We start from the raw sequence: 17913 nt of genomic DNA on the forward strand, positions 1-17913 counted from the left end.
TTAGGTGGCCTACTTAATTGTATTCATTTAAATATAGTCGTGAGAAATTCAGTATTTAAAGTAGAAGTCAACCTTAAACATTTCTTGACAATAATATGTTATATGTGACCCCACTAGTCTAAACATGACATTCTGACTAATATTACATTTTTGGAATATGAGTTATGAAGCAAAATCCAGCTGTTCTCAGGGGGCGGCCATTTTGTCACTTACTGTCGACTGAAGCTGACATCAACGTTGCTCAGGACTCAGGCAACAACCAATCAGAGCTCAGCTGTTTTCTGAAGCTGCACTGTGATTGGTTGTTACCTGAGACCTGAGCAACTGTGATATCATGTTCACTCGACAGCAAGTGGAAAAATGGCCGCCTTCTGATACTGATAAAAACAGCTGGATTTTTCTGCTTAACTTAATATTCCACTAACGCAATATTAACCAGAATATCGTATTTAGACTAGTGGGGCTGCATAGAATATATTATTGTCCCCCCCAAAAAATTGGGGATTGACTTCCCTTTAAGATGTTCAGTACTTGTTTCATGAAATATGAAAAGTAGAAGAGATTTGTTTGCGTTTTTGTTTATGTTTACACATAATTTTCTGTCGTCATTTGTGAATGAACCAATGGCTAGCCATCAGCCCTTGCCACGGTGTTTAAAGGGGACCCAAACAACCAATCACGGCTCAGATTGTGGATGTCACAACCTAATTCAAAAAACAGGTGGTGATGGGTTGTTACCTGAGTCCCGAGTAAATGTGATGTCATGTTCAGTCGTCAACAAGTGGCAAAATTGCCACTCCCTGAGATGGATAAGAATGGATGACTGCTGCTGCTTAACTCATATTCCACAAACACGATATTAATCAGTATGATATGATTAGACCGGGGGAACATTGAACATATTGTAAAGAAAAAAATTGGGTTGACTACCCCTTTAACTTGTTAACATGTTGAGTTTACTTTTCATAAATTTTGCGTATTATGGCAGGTTATCAAATTCGCAATGACTAAAACACCTGAAAGTACCAGAGTTAGCAAATCTCGACGTGTCTTTGGATGCAGTTATGTCGTTGATATGGATCGATATCAGGCATCTCTATTCATCTTGTCACCAGCCAGCAACAGCTAGTAAGGCAAGGGGCCTATGTCAGGGGTCAGCGACCTTTACTGTCAGATGAACCATTTTAGGCCAAATAAATAAATAAATAAATCCGTCTGGAGCTGCCAACATTTGAACATTATGATGAACGAAACAGTGTGTTAGTGTTAGTCTAATGTACTGAAGGCCCAAGAGCTCATTAGAAATGCATCATAAGAAAAAATATGCAGCATCCAATACATAGAGATTCATTATTTCTAACTTAATAATGCATTCGATTTATATAGTGGGTTTTTAAACGTTTTCTTTTCTGCCTTTTTTTTCCAAAATAAATTCTCTGAATTTTTGGGGCAATTTTGTGTACATTATACAGTCATTTTTTGCTTTTCCTCTTATATTTTCCCCCCACATTATATGTGTAAATTTTGGAAATGTTTAGGATTTATTATTATTATTATTATTATTATTATTATTATTATTATTATTATTATTATTATTATTATTATTATTATTATTATTATTATTATTATTAATATTATTATTATTATTATTATAATAATAATAATTATTATTATTATTATGTCATCTATGTTTTGTCTTTCTATTTCTGACAATGTACAAATTTGGACTTAAAATAATATCTTATCTAAACATTTTAAATATATATGTGCTTTTTCTTTTTCTTTTACTAATTTCTACTAATTGTTTTCAAACATCCACAGGGACCCACAGGAGAGGGACTAAAAAGCCACATGTGGCTTCAGAACCGCAGGTTGCAGACCCCTGGAGGATTCCTAACATGGTATCTATAACTGGTGGGTTGGGAGTCAGAACCCAAAAATGTCCCGCGGAAACATTATAAATTGTTCACAGACACCTAGTAAAAAGTTAAATGTATACTTATTCAAAATTTTCTTCTACACAGAGGCGTACCAAGTTCCCACATGGAACATAATAAATAAGCGACAGGAAGGGTGGTGTAGCTTTAGCAACTAGTTTACTCAACAAACGTCACTGCAAGCGATATTCTCATCTTCAACAGCTGTAGAAAATTAAGGTTGGGTTGCGCCAACATGCCAACAAGGTTTAATTTGATATAAGATTAGCTCTAATCAGACATTGTAATGTCAGGACACCGAGTCTGTTTCAACGGGTGATTAAATGTTGCATTGTTGCTAGATAGCAAAAAAACGTTAGCCTAACGTTACTTTTTAACTTCTGACTATGTTATGATGACACAGCAAAGAAGCTCTTCCTTTTCCTCCTTTGAAAAAAACTTGCAGACCAAATTAATGGAGCTATATAGGCAAACAAGACAAGGAAACAGACAACAGTATACTGAAAAAGAAAAATACTGCTTGCAGAGCATTTTTGTCACAGCCAGTGGTTGACAGTTAGTCCAGCTGTTTCCTTGGTAAAATGGTAGCTCACCAAAAATCCCTCTACTTTATTATTTTTCTATCCACCTAAAAACGCAGCCATTTATAAACCTTCCCAACTGTAAGTCTAAATTAGCCAACCAAAAGGGCAGATTGCTGTGTCTTTTTGGGCACTGCTTTTTGAAACTTTTTTTGTGGGTCTACTTATGATAGACATGCTTACCAAAGTCCATATGTTTCCTAAAGTTTGTCTCTCTAACCAGATGTCAATATCCACCAGGATGAACGCAATTGATGACTTTTAGTGTGGGAAAGCCCTCATAAAGGCCGTTTCTTTATTATTATTGCCTTCTGCAGGTGACGCTCAAGGACGATATGCAGAGGGAAGAAATAGAACACCTGGCAAAAAGAGGTGCTGGTATGCGGTGCTAATATCCGACAGCACGGAGATCCCACAAAATAAATGATGACGATAAAAAAATCTGGTTACTGGAGCCAAAAAGACATTGCTGGTTTAACGCTGGTGCAGATAAGCGGGTGGAATTCTTCAGCACAGCCACACATGGATTGAAGATTTCCACTCACGGTATCCAAGCATGCAAGCACACCTGCGGTATGTATCAACCAATGTGGGAAGTTCGTGCTTGAACATTGTTGAAACAATTGTGAGTTAAGACAAAAAAAAAGTCATGGTTGCACCAATGTGGTTCCCATAAAGGGGAGAGGCCTTCACTCATACAAACACATTTTGTGAATAATGTTAACCAACGTTAGCGGTGTAGCATGCACACACTGGGCAGAACATAAACAAACATGGATGCACACGGTATTGTGGAGTGACCACATTTACAGGGACTGCTGTACATAAAAGTAGATTTTTCAGGTGCAATTATTTTTTTAACTCCTTACTTTGCTAAAATTGACTTTTTATTTTATTTTTTATTTTATTTTTTGCAGTCAAGTCAGCTAGTGATCTCAAACTGACGGCTAAGGGTCTTCTATTTTCATATGTTGTGGCCCCTACTAGACATCAAAGGTTAATGTTAGTGTGGCCTCCACCTTTTTGCCGTGGGAGTTTTGTGTATGTGTTTTTTTCTTCTTAATCACCTATAATACAGAGTAGTATTTTTTTAAGTACTTTTACCAGTTGTTAGGGCATTTTTATAACATGCAGTAAGTCTCCACATCTTCATTCATCCACAAGAGACTGTTTACAGGCATCAGCGGGTACTGCTGTTTCACTTCACAAAGGTTCAAATAGGTAGTGAACTTTTCACAATGTTCCTAGTTCTTAACGTTGCTTTATTTTAAGATGCAATATCCAAGTAATTACAGATATTTGTCATATTTTCCCCTTGCTTAAACAAACATGGTACAGTAACCCCTCCAGTTATTCACAGGCGAACTTTACCACAAAATTGCACAAATGTGAAGCAAGATGCCAAGGCAGCACCAAAAACGACTTTTCTGCAATCTTGAGGAATTTCAGAAGGGCGCAAAAACAACAAGTTCTTTAGTTTTTCAATGAATAATAGGTTACCAAAAAGATCCGCGAACCCTGAGTGTACACTGACTACAAGCACACTAACAGTCGGGTCAAATTTGAACATTTTCCCTCCCTTGTTATCTAAATGAGTAAAGGCCCAATTATCTGATATCTCTGAAAGATCCATAGATAATCCTAAATAATTATAATCCTGTGATCTTGGGTTTGTTAAGATATATTTTTTGCCCTGATCTACCAGAAAATGGTCGGGTTAAAATTCATAAATGTGTGTGGTCATCACATAGTTGGGCCGAGCCATTGACTACACAATTGTGAGTCACAATTGTGGTACAGAATTGTGGTCACAAAATTATGTTAGCCTCGTCCTCGCGCAGCTCCTATTCAGAAGACATCCCGTTGTTTATTTGTATTTTTTTAAACAAATGTTTTTTCTTGCATGTGAGTCATTCTTTGTTTCTGGTAGCCCCCCCCCCCCCCCCCCCACACACACACACACCCCACACACCTTGACATAAAAATGCAATATCCAATTCAGATGTAAATGGAAAGAAAACTGCTTGTTCACAGAAATTGACAGGGATAAAAATTTGCAACTGCAAGCTAACAATTAACCAATTTTGTACTGTTCTAGTTGCCCTCTGCTCCAGCATGCGCCACACTAATACAGAGGACGGATTTCATGTATATGACAAACCAAAATGATAATAACAAAAAAATATGATAATTTAAAAAAAAAACTTTTCATTTGTGATCCAACAATAACAAGCATACAAGAACACACATATTGAAAATCCACACACTTGAGATCACAGGAGGCCATCCATCAACACTTGAGTCCTTGAAAGAGGAACATTTCATACTACTTCCTTGTCGTGCCAGTAATGAGCAAATGTGGAGGACGTAACCCGAGTTCAAATATTTCATCACTTTACAATAAAGCACATTTCAGAAGCATGTTCCAAGGCAGACAAAAAGGAGTAATTTGAATGGTGTGACCTCGAAAAGGCAGCATGTGAATTCCTCCATGACCGCATGCCTGGGAAAGCAGTGATGAGTTTAGGTGGCAGAGGAAATGACAAGCGGGGGAGTGACAACTTTTGCTGAGCGCATTTGAACCGTTGCCAACTCGAACAGCAGCAATTACCAAGACAGGGAAACAGAATATTTTGTTTCCCATTCTTGTTTCAATTGACACACACTGTATGACATTGTTTAAAATATATATTTTTAAAAATGCACAAATAAAATTCTGCAGTTGATTAAAAAAAACATAGTAACAATGATCACTAAGAATATTTTTTACATCATCTTGAATACATCACGGGAGGGTTCATACACTGCATGTTTTTTATGCCATTTTTGTTGGGTGGTGTGTGAGCCACCAGTGAGAGTGCACGGCACACAGAGGAAACGGCTGTGAGAAATATGAAAGCTCAAAACTGGTAGAGAACACACCCAAGACTATTAGCGTATGTTGAGGATTTGCCACTTTAAATACTTCATTCAGAATAACAAGTAGTACACTCACATGTGTTTTAGATGCATTCAGAAAACTAAATTAAACTATAAATTGAAATTTTGCATATTTGGACATAAATGTGTTTGGAGACTTTCTGGAAAGAAAACTGCAGTGATAAATTCAAACAATATTATTGCCCTCTGCAGGTGACGCTCAAGGACGATATGCAGAGGGAAGAAATAGAACACCTGGCAAAAAGAGGTGCCGCTGGTATGCGGTGCTAATATCCGACAGCATGGAGATCCAACAAAATAAATGGTGACGATAAAAAAAATCTGGTTACTGGAGTCAAACATACATTGTTGTTTTTTTTTTATTTTTATTTTTTTTTTTTTTCTTTAAGAGCTCAGTATTGTTCATTCGGAAATGTCATCATCATTGCTCTTTTTTTTTTTTATTCTTTTTTTTTTTAAATATATATATATATATATATATACACATATATACATACATATATACATATATACATACATACATACATACATTTTTTTTTTTGTGTGTGTGGGTGAGTATGTGTGTGTGCGTGCGTGCGTGCGTGTGTTTGTTAGCTCACCAGAAAACCTATTAGAAAAAAAAAATCTCATACCGTTCACCTAAATCGAACACCAGGAGACCCGAGGGGACCGAAGAAAACCAAGGAAGGTGAAATCCAGCACCGACCAGGCACCCCCCACCAGAACTCCTCCCCAGCCCAAGAAACATCCAGACCCCAACAAATCCAAAAAACATAAAATCAGGGAGGCCTCAAGAGACCAACGGAGAGACCGAGAAAAGGAAGGAAGGACAGACGAAGCCGCGTGAGATCCGAGACACCAGCCTCCACCGATTCAATAACCTGAGGAGGAAACAGATTGTGTCTGAGTTTCGGTAGATGCTGGTGTGGTGGATCTGGCATGCATGAAAATCTCCACCAAAGAGGGGAGCCGTCGACCCCCGCCGGAACAGAGCAAGCGCAACACCCCCAGGCCGCGGCAGCGCCAAAGGACGACCCCCGGGCCCCACCAGGGCCACCGGCCGGAGAGCAAACCCAGGAGCAGGAGCGCCCCCCGCCCCAACACGGCCCGCGCCCCCGGCCCAACGCAGCAGGACGGGGCACTGCAGGCCCACCAGGCACCCCACCGGCCCCCAACCCCCGCCCCCCCCACAACCCCCCGCCCCCATCCACCCCCGCCACCCACCCCAACCCAGCCCCAGCCGCCCCCATGCCCCCAATCCCCCAGACACCCCCCACCCCCAGCACCCCCCACCCCGCAACCCCCACCACCGCCCCCCCCCCAACAAAGCCGCCCCCCCCCCCCCGACCCCACCCCGACCAACCGGCAGCCCCCCAACCCCCGACCCCCAGCCCCCGGGGACCACCCGCACCCAGGCACCGGCGCCGAAGAGGGGCCGGACAGCGGAGCGGAGAGGGCAGCCGCGCCCACCCCACCCCCCGCCGTGTGGAAGGACGGAACACCGGGGGCAGAAGGGGGAGATGGGGGTTTAACGCTGGTGCAGACAAGCGGGTGGAATTCTTCAGCACAGCCACACATGGATTGAAGATTTCCACTCAAGGTATCCAAGCATGCAAGCACACCTGCGGTATGTATCAACCAATGTGGGAAGTTCGTGCTTGAACATTGTTGAAACAATTGCGAGTTAAGACAAAAAAAAAAGTCATGGTTGCACCAATGTGGTTCCCATAAGGGGGAGAGGCCTTCACTCATACAAACACATTTTGTGAATAATGTTAACCAACGTTAGCGGTGTAGCATGCACACACTGGGCAGAACATAAACAAACATGGATGCACACGGTATTGTGGAGTGACCACATTTACAGGGACTGCTGTACATAAAAGTAGATTTTTCAGGTGCAATCATTTTTTGAACTCCTTACTTTGCTAAAATTGACTTTTTATTTTATTTTTTTATTTTTATTTTTTTTTGCAGTCAAGTCAGCTCGTGATCTCAAACTGACGGCTAAGGGTCTTCTATTTTCATTTGTTGTGGCCCCTACTAGACATCAAAGGTTAATGTTAGTGTGGCCTCCACCTTTTTGCCGTGGGAGTTTTGTGTATGTGTTTTTTTCTTCTTAATCACCTATAATACAGAGTAGTATTTTTTAAGTACTTTTACCAGTTGTTAGGGCATTTTTATAACATGCAGTAAGTCTCCACATCTTCATTCATCCACAAGAGACTGTTTACAGGCATCAGCGGGTACTGCTGTTTCACTTCACAAAGGTACAAATAGGTAGTGAACTTTTCACAATGTTCCTAGTTCTTAACGTTGCTTTATTTTAAGATGCAATATCCAAGTAATTACAGATATTTGTCATATTTTCCCTTTGCTTAAACAAACGTGGTACAGTAACCCCTCCAGTTATTCACAGGCGAACGCATTTCATGTATATGACAAATAAAGATGATAATAACAAATAAAGATGATAATTAAAAAAAGAAAACGTTTTAATTTGTGATCCAACAATAACAAGCATGCAAGAACACACATATTGAAAATGCACACACTTGAGATCACAGGAGACCATCCATCAACACTAGAGTCCTTGAAAGAGGAACATTTCATACTACTTCCTTGTCGTACCAGTAATGAGCAAATGTGGAGAATGTAACCCGAGTTCAAATATTTCATCACTTAACAATAAAGCACATTTCAGAAGCACGTTCTAAGGCAGACAAAAAAAAAAGGAGTAATTTTAATGACGTGATCTCGAAAGGCAGCATGTGAATTCCTCCATGACCGCATGCCTGGGAAAGCAGTGATGAGTTTAGGTGGCAGAGGAAATGACAAGCGGTGCCTTCCGTAACTGTAAGACCACATTTGTAAATTTGCTTGGTTTCAGGGCAGAAGAATGGTTGTAGACATTTGCTGTTATCTCACTGAGTGCACACTCTATTTTGTGCACAAGTGAATCCTAATACACCATTTAATAGTTAAAAAACCCCCACAAAAAAACGTTTTGATATTTGCTGAGGATTTTTTCTAAGCAGCTCTTGGTATTGGATCTCATTAGATGTGGGTGTACCTAATGAAGTGACCAATTCACATAAGTACAGTTGGGCCCAAAATCATTCAAAAACAGAATTTTTATGTATTGTTTATTTAGAAGTGACACAAGGACATGGTTTATGATGTTTAGTATCATAACAAAATTCATATGTGACAATACTATACTAAAAAGTAAGGATGTTTGATACCAATTGTTTTTCAGACCGATGCCGGTATGATTACTCAATTCTTGATTTGTCACTGACACTGATACCAAGTACTGATACTACTAGTGCTTTTGATACAGTGCTTTTTAAAAATGTTTTACTTCGAGCGGGGTTCGTACCCATCGCCTCCGCTGCGGCAGCTCAACACTTGGCACTCCGCTAAAGTTCTGGGCCACCATCAGCCAGTGCGCAGTCTGCCAGCCACAGTAAACGTTACAGTGCACTCTACCTCCCATTTGTCGCACAACGAAAAACGGACAATTTCAAACCCGCCCGGACGCCCGGAAAGAATGTAATAAAGTGAACATCTCCCTGTAAAACAGCCTAATTCCTCACAAAATCAAGCTAGCAATAGCAATGCCAAACACCATGTAAAGTGAAACCACAAAGCCAATCTTTCCTTTTACACCATTCTTTGTGAAAGGTACGAATAATTCTTTGTCCCGTACTTTGCTGAAGATCCGGTAGCTAAGGCGTTGGTCTCCCATCCTTCAAAAGATGGCGTTTTCCCTCAAAAGAAAGGCGTAAAAATAGTTTTCAGCAAATAAAGTTAGTGGCAACTTTATTTGCTTCAGTCCATATATTAAAATGTTCATTGCTGAGCGCATTTGAACCGTTGCTAACTCAAACAGTAGTACCTCCCAAGACAAGGAAACAGAATATTTTGTTTTCCATTCTTGTTTCAAATGACACACACTGTATGACATTGTTTAAAATATATATTTTCAAAAATGCACAAATAGATGTCTGCAGTTGATTAAACAAACATAGTAACAATGATCACTAAGAATATTTTTTACATCATCTTGAATACATCACAGGAGGGTTCAGCATACACTGCATGTTTTTTTATGCCATTTTTGTTTGGTGGTTTGTGAGATTTTTCTAATGAACATTTTGGTGCCTCGGCTCAGTGAAGGTTAAGATATTATCACAATGACAGCTGCTGGCATTTATCGAAGCCTTCATCCGTGTGCACAGCAAGTTTTAATCCTAATCCTTTTGTATCTTGTTTTTATTTGAAGCGATAGCGAGACACTTTGCAAAGCTATTAGCGCTGGCAATAGCTGTGTGACTGCACAGGAAGGGGGAAGAATCCAGTTGCAGCTGGGCCGAGAAAATGGAAAGTTTCATGGAGAAAATGTGGCTACTGTGAGAAAGTGGGGAGGATTCAAACTGGCCTGTCTTGGCAAGGTAAAATCTATTGGAGTCTTTTCAATTGATTATGATTTGAACATGAAACACAAAATTTTCTGTGTTATTTTAGAAAGTAAAATGTTAAATAACCATCAGTTAAATCACTTTCAGTTGGACAATCTCGGAACGTTCTGAGCTCTTTTTTCTCAGCTTCATAACAAACAATGCTGTCACATATTAAACAGACTGCTTGTCTTTCTTGGGATAGGGAAAAGCGCAAAGGATCATGGGATGCAGCATGGGAAAACTGCGCCCGAAGCAATGTGACAGAGGTGACACTTGTATTTGAAGAGGAAGTCAACCCCATTTTTTTTAACAATAATATGTTCTATGCAGCCCCACTAGTCTAAACACAGTATTCTGATAAATATAGTGTGTGTGGAACATGAACTTTGCAGCAAAATCCAGCCGCTTTTATCCATTTGAGGGGGAGACCATAAAACAGGTGAGCCGTGATTAGTTGCTATCAGGTTTCTCAACTTGCTGATGAGCTGATCATTTGAATCATCTGTGTTGGAGGTGGGAGACTTCAAATCACTTCCTGTTTATTTTAGCAAACGGCTTCAAGAGACTTTTTCTTTATGTCTTGGGCTCCTTAATTTCTTCCTTTTGTAGATCTTGCTGAAACATACAACCGGAGTTGCTTCGCACAATACACTATACAATTTTGCTCATTTTGCTCAGCTTTAGAAAACAAGTGAGCTGTGATTGGTTGTTAACTGAGCTCTGAGCAACTGTGATGTCCTTTTAAGTTGCCAGCAAATGGCAAAATGGCCGTCCCCTCAGATGGATAAAAATGGGTGTTGCTTAACTCATATTCAAAAACACAATATTATTGAGTGCTGTTTTAAACTAGTGGGAGCACATTCAACAGAATCAGCATAATATTGTAAATAAAATTTTGGGGTTGGCTCCAGTTATAGCATTTTTTTTAAATCATTTTAAAAAGATTAATGGCATTGATTTGTGTTCTTTCTGTCTTTCCCAGTAAGTATTTCTGTTCCAGGTAAATAATTAATTAATTCCATTGCATCTTTGTTAAACTGTGTTTAATATTCAATTTTGTTAAACTTTACGCGGACTGTGAAGCTGCTACCGGTGAGTGTTTCTACCAAATAATAAATGTGATTCCCTCAAAAGATTAGTTTCATTTTTTAAATTTTTTTTTATTGCAGCTATCAGAGCAGCTCTGTTGATCCAACGCTGGTACCGTCAGTATGTTGCTCAGCTGGAGATGAGACGCAGATGCACTTGGAACATCTTCCAGTCTATTGAATACGCCGGAGAGCAAGACCAAAACAAGGTGAGGACAAAAAAAAAAGACATTGCATTCATTCCTTTGGGGGCCAAACATCACATCATTCGTAGAGGTGGCAATTTTGCTATCCAGTTTTAGCTATGCTATGCTAGTGTCAAACAAACCTGATGTCATATTTGTAAAGGCAGGCTTTTCAATTGTACTCTTGCATTAAACATCCTAAAATCATGTTTATTTAAATGGTCTCTCATGCATTTTCCCCAATTGTGTGTGCGTGTGGGGGTGTGTGTGCGTGGGGGTATGCGCGTGTGTGCGTGTGTGTGGGTGGGGGTGTGTGTGTGGGTGTGTGTGTGGGTGTGTGTGTGTGTGTGTGTGCGTGCGTGCGTGCGTGCGTGCGTGCGTGCGTGCGTGCGTGTGTGTGGGGGGGGTGTGCGTGTGTGTGTGTGTGTGTGTGTTTGGAGTCATTGTAGTTTTACTGATTCAAGACGTCACCTAGTTTAACTGGTTTCCAAGCTATTTGTGAGGTCATTTGTGATAATCAAACCACAACCTTCACATTGTCTTTCATCCTTGCAGCTGTACAATTTCTTTGGCTTCCTGATGGACCATTTCACCCCAGCCAGCAGCGAGCGTAAGACGGCTACAGCCAGCTTATCTGGTGAAAATGTAATTTTCTCTTACAAAATGCGCCTCCCGTGTGCCGAACTTTTGATTCAGGAAATCTGATATCGCACATCTTCCGTGAGAGCGACATCTGTCTTGATACGGAATGGGAGCTGTACTTTTGCTACAAGAGTATTCAGGTGCCCGGCAGCTACACAGGCCCACGGTTAACCTTTCCATTGACCTTCTGTGGTGTGTCCAAGCTGGTGGAAGCCTTCAAGCAGAGACAAGTAGGCACATGAAGCAATATCAATATAAAAGACACACGATTGTGAAGAGAAAGAGGCCACAGATGGGATGGTTTGACCGATTTTTCCCTACCAGTAGCAGCTCCATGCTCGCTATGTTCTGCAGCTTCTTGGAGAGACTTGGAGGCTGTTGCGAATTCTGCCAAATATCAACCACGTCACCGTGTGCCATATGAAGGAGCTAACCATATGCGGTAGGTAGCCCTAAGCTTCACATTGACAATGAGCGACCTTCCCAAAGGCTGAACAAAAGTTAAAAGTTCATGAAGTGGCAAGTTTTTGCTTGTGCTTCCATTAGCTTGTTAGCAGCAGTGGCTTAGTGCCTCAGTTGACTCTCAACTGTCAATAAAAGACAACTACTACCACCTGGAAAATGGAAAACACATCCCGTAATGATATTAATATTGGCTTAAAACTTCGAGTGGCTGGACCATTCGTGTTCTACGCAGTGACGAGATGCCCTAGACACTAGCTAGCTTGTGAGCTAACAGTCTTGGACTTAGCAGCAAATAATAATAATAATAATTCAGCATTACTTATCTTCCCTAGTAAGTTTTTGTCACATTACACACCTTGGGATTTACGGTTCACTGTTTAGGCCTCTGAGAATTTTGGAGCAATCGGTGAAACTGGTGTGGGAGTGTGTGTGTGTGTGGTGGGGGGGGGGGGGGGGGGATCCCCCAGTGGGTGCTGCTGAGTGAGTTTTGGAAGGTCATGTCCAGGACCACTAAAATATATCAATATACAATTTCACCAAGATACAACCAACTGAATTTTTTTTTTAAATGTTTTCCACGAGGTTGAAGCCTCCCAAACAGACAATTCTAAGAGGAACCCAAATTGCTGCAAGAACACTGAGGACATTATGTTTGCATTCACAGGTGATTTACATGGACACCTTGAAGATCTATTACTGATATTCTACAAGGTACTTGCTAAGGCCACCCAGTCAACTCGACGTTCTGTCACAAATGTCTCAATTGTGTCCAGAATGGATTGCCTTCCCCTGAGAAACCGTACGTGTTCAACGGAGACTTTGTGGATCGAGGCAAGAACTCGTTAGAAATCCTGCTCATCCTGTTTGGGTTCCTGCTGGTCTACCCCAACAATGTCCATCTGAACAGGGGAAATCATGAGGACCACATAGTTAACTTGAGGTACAAGTGCAATGTCAAGGCGAATTCACGTTTCAGTCAAAGAGAGTACAGATGTTGCTGACACTCTTTTGTTTGTGTGTTCTTCCAGGTATGGATTCACCAAAGAAGTGCTGGGAAAATACAGGGTATGTCCTGAGATCATGTTGCTTTCATCTCAACTAGTGGAAATATACTCAATGCAAAACAAGTCAAGGTTAGGAATAAGTGGGGAAGTGCATTTGAGAAGTGTGTGGGTGGTCTCTGTGAAGAGGGCCTTTTTGGGTAGAAAAATTTGAGCTAGACTGGACAAGAAGGGAGTAGCTAGCAAGGTCAATAAAAAATAAAACATTTCTTTTTCCAAAATTAAGCTGATTCATCCTTGTTGCATGCTCTGCCGGGCCTTACAAATCATGCTGATATGTTTCACATCATCTTAAGTGTGTATCCAAACCAAAAAGCAAAAATAATCATTCTGGCTCTCGTCCCTTAACAAAGCAGAGAAAGAACCTTAACTCCTTTTCTTGTGCATCAGCAGGAGCAGCAGTCTCCTAAATAAGTAATTCAATTATGGATTGGGTTGCAGGTGCATGGCAAAAAGATCCTCAAGCTCCTCCAGAAGATTTTCAGCTGGTTACCACTGGCAACCGTGGTGGATGACAAAGTGCTCATTGTGCATGGAGGCATCTCTGAATCCACAGATCTTAATATAATAGCCAGACTGGACAGACACAAAGTAAGATAGGCCAACAATATCAAACTAACTGGGACATTCAACAGACTATAGGTTCTGATCGCTACTAACTTTTGTTTTGTCGCAGTATGTTTCCACTCTGAGGCCTCCCAAACAAAGCGTTCACACTGCCAGTAGCAGCTTTAAGATGGCAGACTGTGATGGTCTGACGCAAAGTCGACGTCGGGTTTGCTCCCTGACGAGCCGGAGCCTGAGGCTCGATATCCCGCGCCGCTCGCTCCAAAACTACCAGTCGTATGGTGATATGAAGATGTCAGACTATGACTCTTCTCCAGAACCCGGGGACAGCAGAACAGTCGACCTTGAGTGGAAACAAGTAAGAACACATGTACAATTATATCAACAGTGTATGCACTCATTTGATGGGTTGCCTGACAGAAGAAATTCAAACCAGATAGTGGATGTGTTGTGGAGCGACCCCATGCCCCAGAATGGCTGCTTCCCAAACGAAGTGCGAGGCGGCGGCTGCTACTGGGGCCCCAACGTCACGGAGGATGTTCTCAGACGTCACAACCTGCAGCTCCTCATCCGCTCTCACGAGTGCAAACAGGACGGCTACGAATTCCACCACAATCGTCGGGTGAGGGCACCACGAGGGGAAAGTCGACAACTGAATTTGAGCACAGATCTTTTCCATGCAGGTGTTGACCATATTTTCAGCTTCCAACTACTACGACGTGGGCAGCAACAGAGGAGCCTACATCAGGATGGGCACCAATCTGAACCCTCACTTGGTCCAGTATCAAGCCAGCCGGGCGTGCAGAGATCTAACCCTGCGACAAAGGTATGGTGGACCACACTTCATCTGTGGTCATTGCTTGCTCCAAGGCTACGTCTGCTGCTGCAGAAACCGAACACTAGAGATTGGCACTGAGTAGAGCACAGACTTCTTCTAAGGATGGAGAAACCTAATGTGGATCCAAATCAACCATCCATTGATCCCCTGGGGCAAGTTATATTTAGAATGGTGTTGAAACCCCTTCGTTACAAGAGCCCTCTCACACTCTAAAAACAGTTGGGTCAAAAATAACCCAATTTGGGGACAAAATGGGACCGCTACTTGGGTCAATTTAACCCAACTTTCCGGGTCTTTTTTTTTTTTTTCAAAACACCCACACCTGCCCCCACCCTCCAAAATTGGGTCATTTTGTACAAAGCAACCCAGAAAGATTTTTTTTACCCAATTGTTTTTAGGGTCTACAATCTAGTTTGGTTAATTTAACCCAACTTTCTGGGTTGCTTTGTACAAAATGATCCAGAAAGTTGGGTCAAATTGACCCAAGTAACGAGTCGGTCTCATTTTGACCCAAATTGGGTTATTTTGGACCCACCTGATTTTAGAGTGTAACTAAAGTTGTATTCTTGTCAGTGTCTCCTGGACAGAGAGGTCAGCCTTGCAAGCTCTCCGGCAACAGCTGTTCTTCCACAAGTCAGATCTCAGCAGTGCCTTTCAGGAGTTTGATCCAAACAGAACAGGTACTCGCTGAAAAGTGCAATTTCACCGTCCTATATATACAGTACAACAACGTGGTAGTTTAACACCACCTGGTGGCAGAATCGTTCCACGACAGCTGCTCTGTGTCACCAGGGTTGATATCCATGAGAGACTGGGCCAGTGCCACAGAGAGCGTTCTAAAGTTGGGTCTACCCTGGAGGGTTCTGCGCCCTCAGCTTTTGAGCAGCACCCATCACGGCATGGTGGAATACCAGCACTGGATTAGGGAGCTCTCCCTCACAGAACCTCACTTGGAGGTGCATCTTGAAGATTAAAACCCTTTTTTTGTCACTTTAGTGGTCAATTCTAACAGATATGGGAGTGATAGTAACAATTGGGTGGGTTATGGGCATTTGAACAGTGAGTGCCTTTTCTGGCTAGGTTCCTTTGGTAACAGGCCCCATCCGTTAAGGGGAAGTCAACCCAACAATTTTCATTACAACAATATGTTCTATGCAGCCTTGTCTTAACACGGTATTTCGATTAATGTTGCATTTATGGGATATGAGTAAAGCAGAAAAATCTCTCAGTTTTGATCAATCTCAGTGGGCGGCCATTTTGCCACTTGCTGTCGACTTAAAATCACATCACAGTTGATCAGGACTCAGGTGACGACCAATCATGGCTCACCTGTTTTCTGAGTTTGGTCATGTGACATTTACAAGCCATGATTGGGTGTTGCCTGAGCTCTGAGTAACTGGGATGTCATTTTCAGTCGCCAGTGAGTGGCAAAATGGACGCCCCCTGAGATGGATGAAAACGAGTTGATGTTGCTGCCTAATTTATATTTCACAAACAATTTTCCAATAAGCAGAATGCCATGATTAGACTAGTGGGGACGCATAGAATTTATTATTATAAAAAACATTTTTGGGTTGACTCCCTCTTTACTCACCATTTCAGATGTTTCTGTAGGCAGATTTTGATGGTTGTACTGTAAATGTGCAATTGAAGGATTTCCTTATCTTTCTGAAAGATCTCGGACACCAGCATCCTGGAGATCATGTACAAGAACCACTCCAGTATCGAAACCATCTTCCGGATCATAGACACAGATCATTCCGGTCTGTAGCATTGGTAACCCTCCACTGTATTCGATTCCTTCATATAATCTCATCTCATTCTCCTTCCAGGTCTGATCTCACTGGAGGAATTCCATCAAACCTGGAAACTGCTGAGCTCTCACCTCAAGATGGAGATCAGCGACAAGTCCGTGGCAGACTTAGCTCAGAGCATCGATTTCAACAAGGACGGGGTCATCGATATCAATGAATTCATGGAGGCATTCCGCTTGGTGGGCATCTCAGCACACAAATAGACGTGGTGGCGGCCTCACTGTACAAACATAAACTAAGCATGCCTGAAAACCTTGGAAACCTTTGATGGACTTGAGGGTATTACTAGGGCCACTTATGTAGACCCCTTTATTTTAATGATTTGATAAAACAGGATGTGATTAATGCGCTACATTTTCTTGAGTGTTTTCTTGTGCTACATTGCATTCGCTACTTTTGATTGTGTAAACTCGACAAACTATCAAGCAATTTTGTATATGTTGTGGCACATCGTGTACTACATGCAGCTTGCAGGTGCCTGCCGACATTAACCAATGAACCTTTCTACCAATAAATTGCTTTGCATGTCATCTTAAATAAAACATCTCCTGATAATGTTTAGTGACATTTTTAGATTTTTCAAACTAGATTATCTGCTGTTTGGTCAGAATAGATTTTTGGAAAGACTTAACATCACGCGAATACAAAAAGCATTCACACGTTATTCTATCTGTGTTCTTGTTATTATTATTATTATTATGCCTTTTTTGTCCTTTAACTAAATTTCTAGACAAATTTAAACCATTCCAACTTCAATGTGTTCCAAAAAAATCACGGTTCAGGGAGTATTGATTTCTCTCTCATTCCTAACTTTCACAGTATTTCCCAAAATTCAAAAATTTTCAAGACCTTGGTTCATATCCTTCCTATTAGAAATTCCGCATTGTTCCTATTCCTAATTCAAACGTTCACCTCATTCAATTCAATTTGCCATTCAATCTGATATATTTCACTATGCAGAATCTTGGACTGGACTTCTTTTTTTTATATAGCACTTTATCTACACCATATGGTGCCCAAAGTGCTTTACAAAGCCTCACATTCACCCATTCATACACCAGTAGTGGTCAGCTGCTGCCATGCAGGGTGCTGCCAAGTCCACTGGGAGTACATTTGCGCTCAGTGTCTTGCTCAAGGGCACTTCGAAATGGTCACCAGGGGTGAGGATCGAATCCACATTCTATCGGTTGGGAGACGGCCACTCTACCACTGAGCCATGCCGCCCCACATCTCTCCTTGAACATACCCATCTTCAAGCTAAAGCCAATCATGGACAGCTCTAGTGGAAGAGGTCTAGAAGTCTGGAAGACCACTGCACATCAAAGCTGT

At 41.4% G+C, this 17913-nt stretch overlaps 1 protein-coding gene across 7 annotated transcripts; it reads left to right on the forward strand.

Moving 5' to 3' along the window:
* The first annotated feature begins 9847 nt into the window (after positions 1–9847).
* LOC147162268 (serine/threonine-protein phosphatase with EF-hands 2-like) lies at positions 9848–17139 on the forward strand. 7 transcript variants are annotated; one of them, XM_086097428.1, is made up of 17 exons: positions 9848–9915; positions 10127–10190; positions 11101–11221; positions 11753–11807; positions 11894–12069; positions 12167–12281; positions 12969–13015; positions 13078–13244; positions 13333–13369; positions 13807–13956; positions 14042–14290; positions 14369–14554; positions 14616–14758; positions 15344–15450; positions 15563–15726; positions 16446–16533; positions 16603–17139. In XM_086097428.1, exons 3-17 carry the CDS (start codon positions 11153–11155, stop codon positions 16785–16787), a joined length of 1938 nt encoding a protein of 645 aa, XP_085953554.1. In that variant the 5' UTR covers positions 9848–9915; positions 10127–10190; positions 11101–11152; the 3' UTR covers positions 16788–17139. The 7 variants fall into 7 exon arrangements, with proteins under 7 accessions (XP_085953554.1, XP_085953555.1, XP_085953553.1 ...); XM_086097429.1 differs by lacking the exons at positions 9848–9915; positions 10127–10190 and adding an exon at positions 10214–11016 and having other exon boundaries at positions 11094–11221; positions 14353–14554; positions 14635–14758; XM_086097427.1 differs by lacking the exons at positions 9848–9915; positions 10127–10190 and adding an exon at positions 10214–11016 and having other exon boundaries at positions 11094–11221.
* The last annotated feature ends 774 nt before the right edge of the window (positions 17140–17913 follow it).

This window comes from Leptonotus elevatus, chromosome 15, assembly GCF_054856555.1.
Source record: "Leptonotus elevatus isolate MCC_2025b chromosome 15, RoL_Lele_1.0, whole genome shotgun sequence".
Classification (NCBI taxonomy): Eukaryota; Metazoa; Chordata; class Actinopteri; order Syngnathiformes; family Syngnathidae; genus Leptonotus; species Leptonotus elevatus.

Excerpts from the sequence above, each read along its gene's own strand:
- LOC147162268 (XM_086097432.1), top strand. The coding sequence starts at position 11,153 with ATGAGACGCAGATGCACTTGGAACATCTTCCAGTCTATTGAATACGCC. Across the intron at positions 13,245-13,332 it reads GACCACATAGTTAACTTGAG|GTATGGATTCACCAAAGAAG; the intron begins GTACAAGTGCAA and ends GTGTTCTTCCAG. Across the intron at positions 14,759-15,343 it reads GATCTAACCCTGCGACAAAG|TGTCTCCTGGACAGAGAGGT; the intron begins GTATGGTGGACC and ends TATTCTTGTCAG.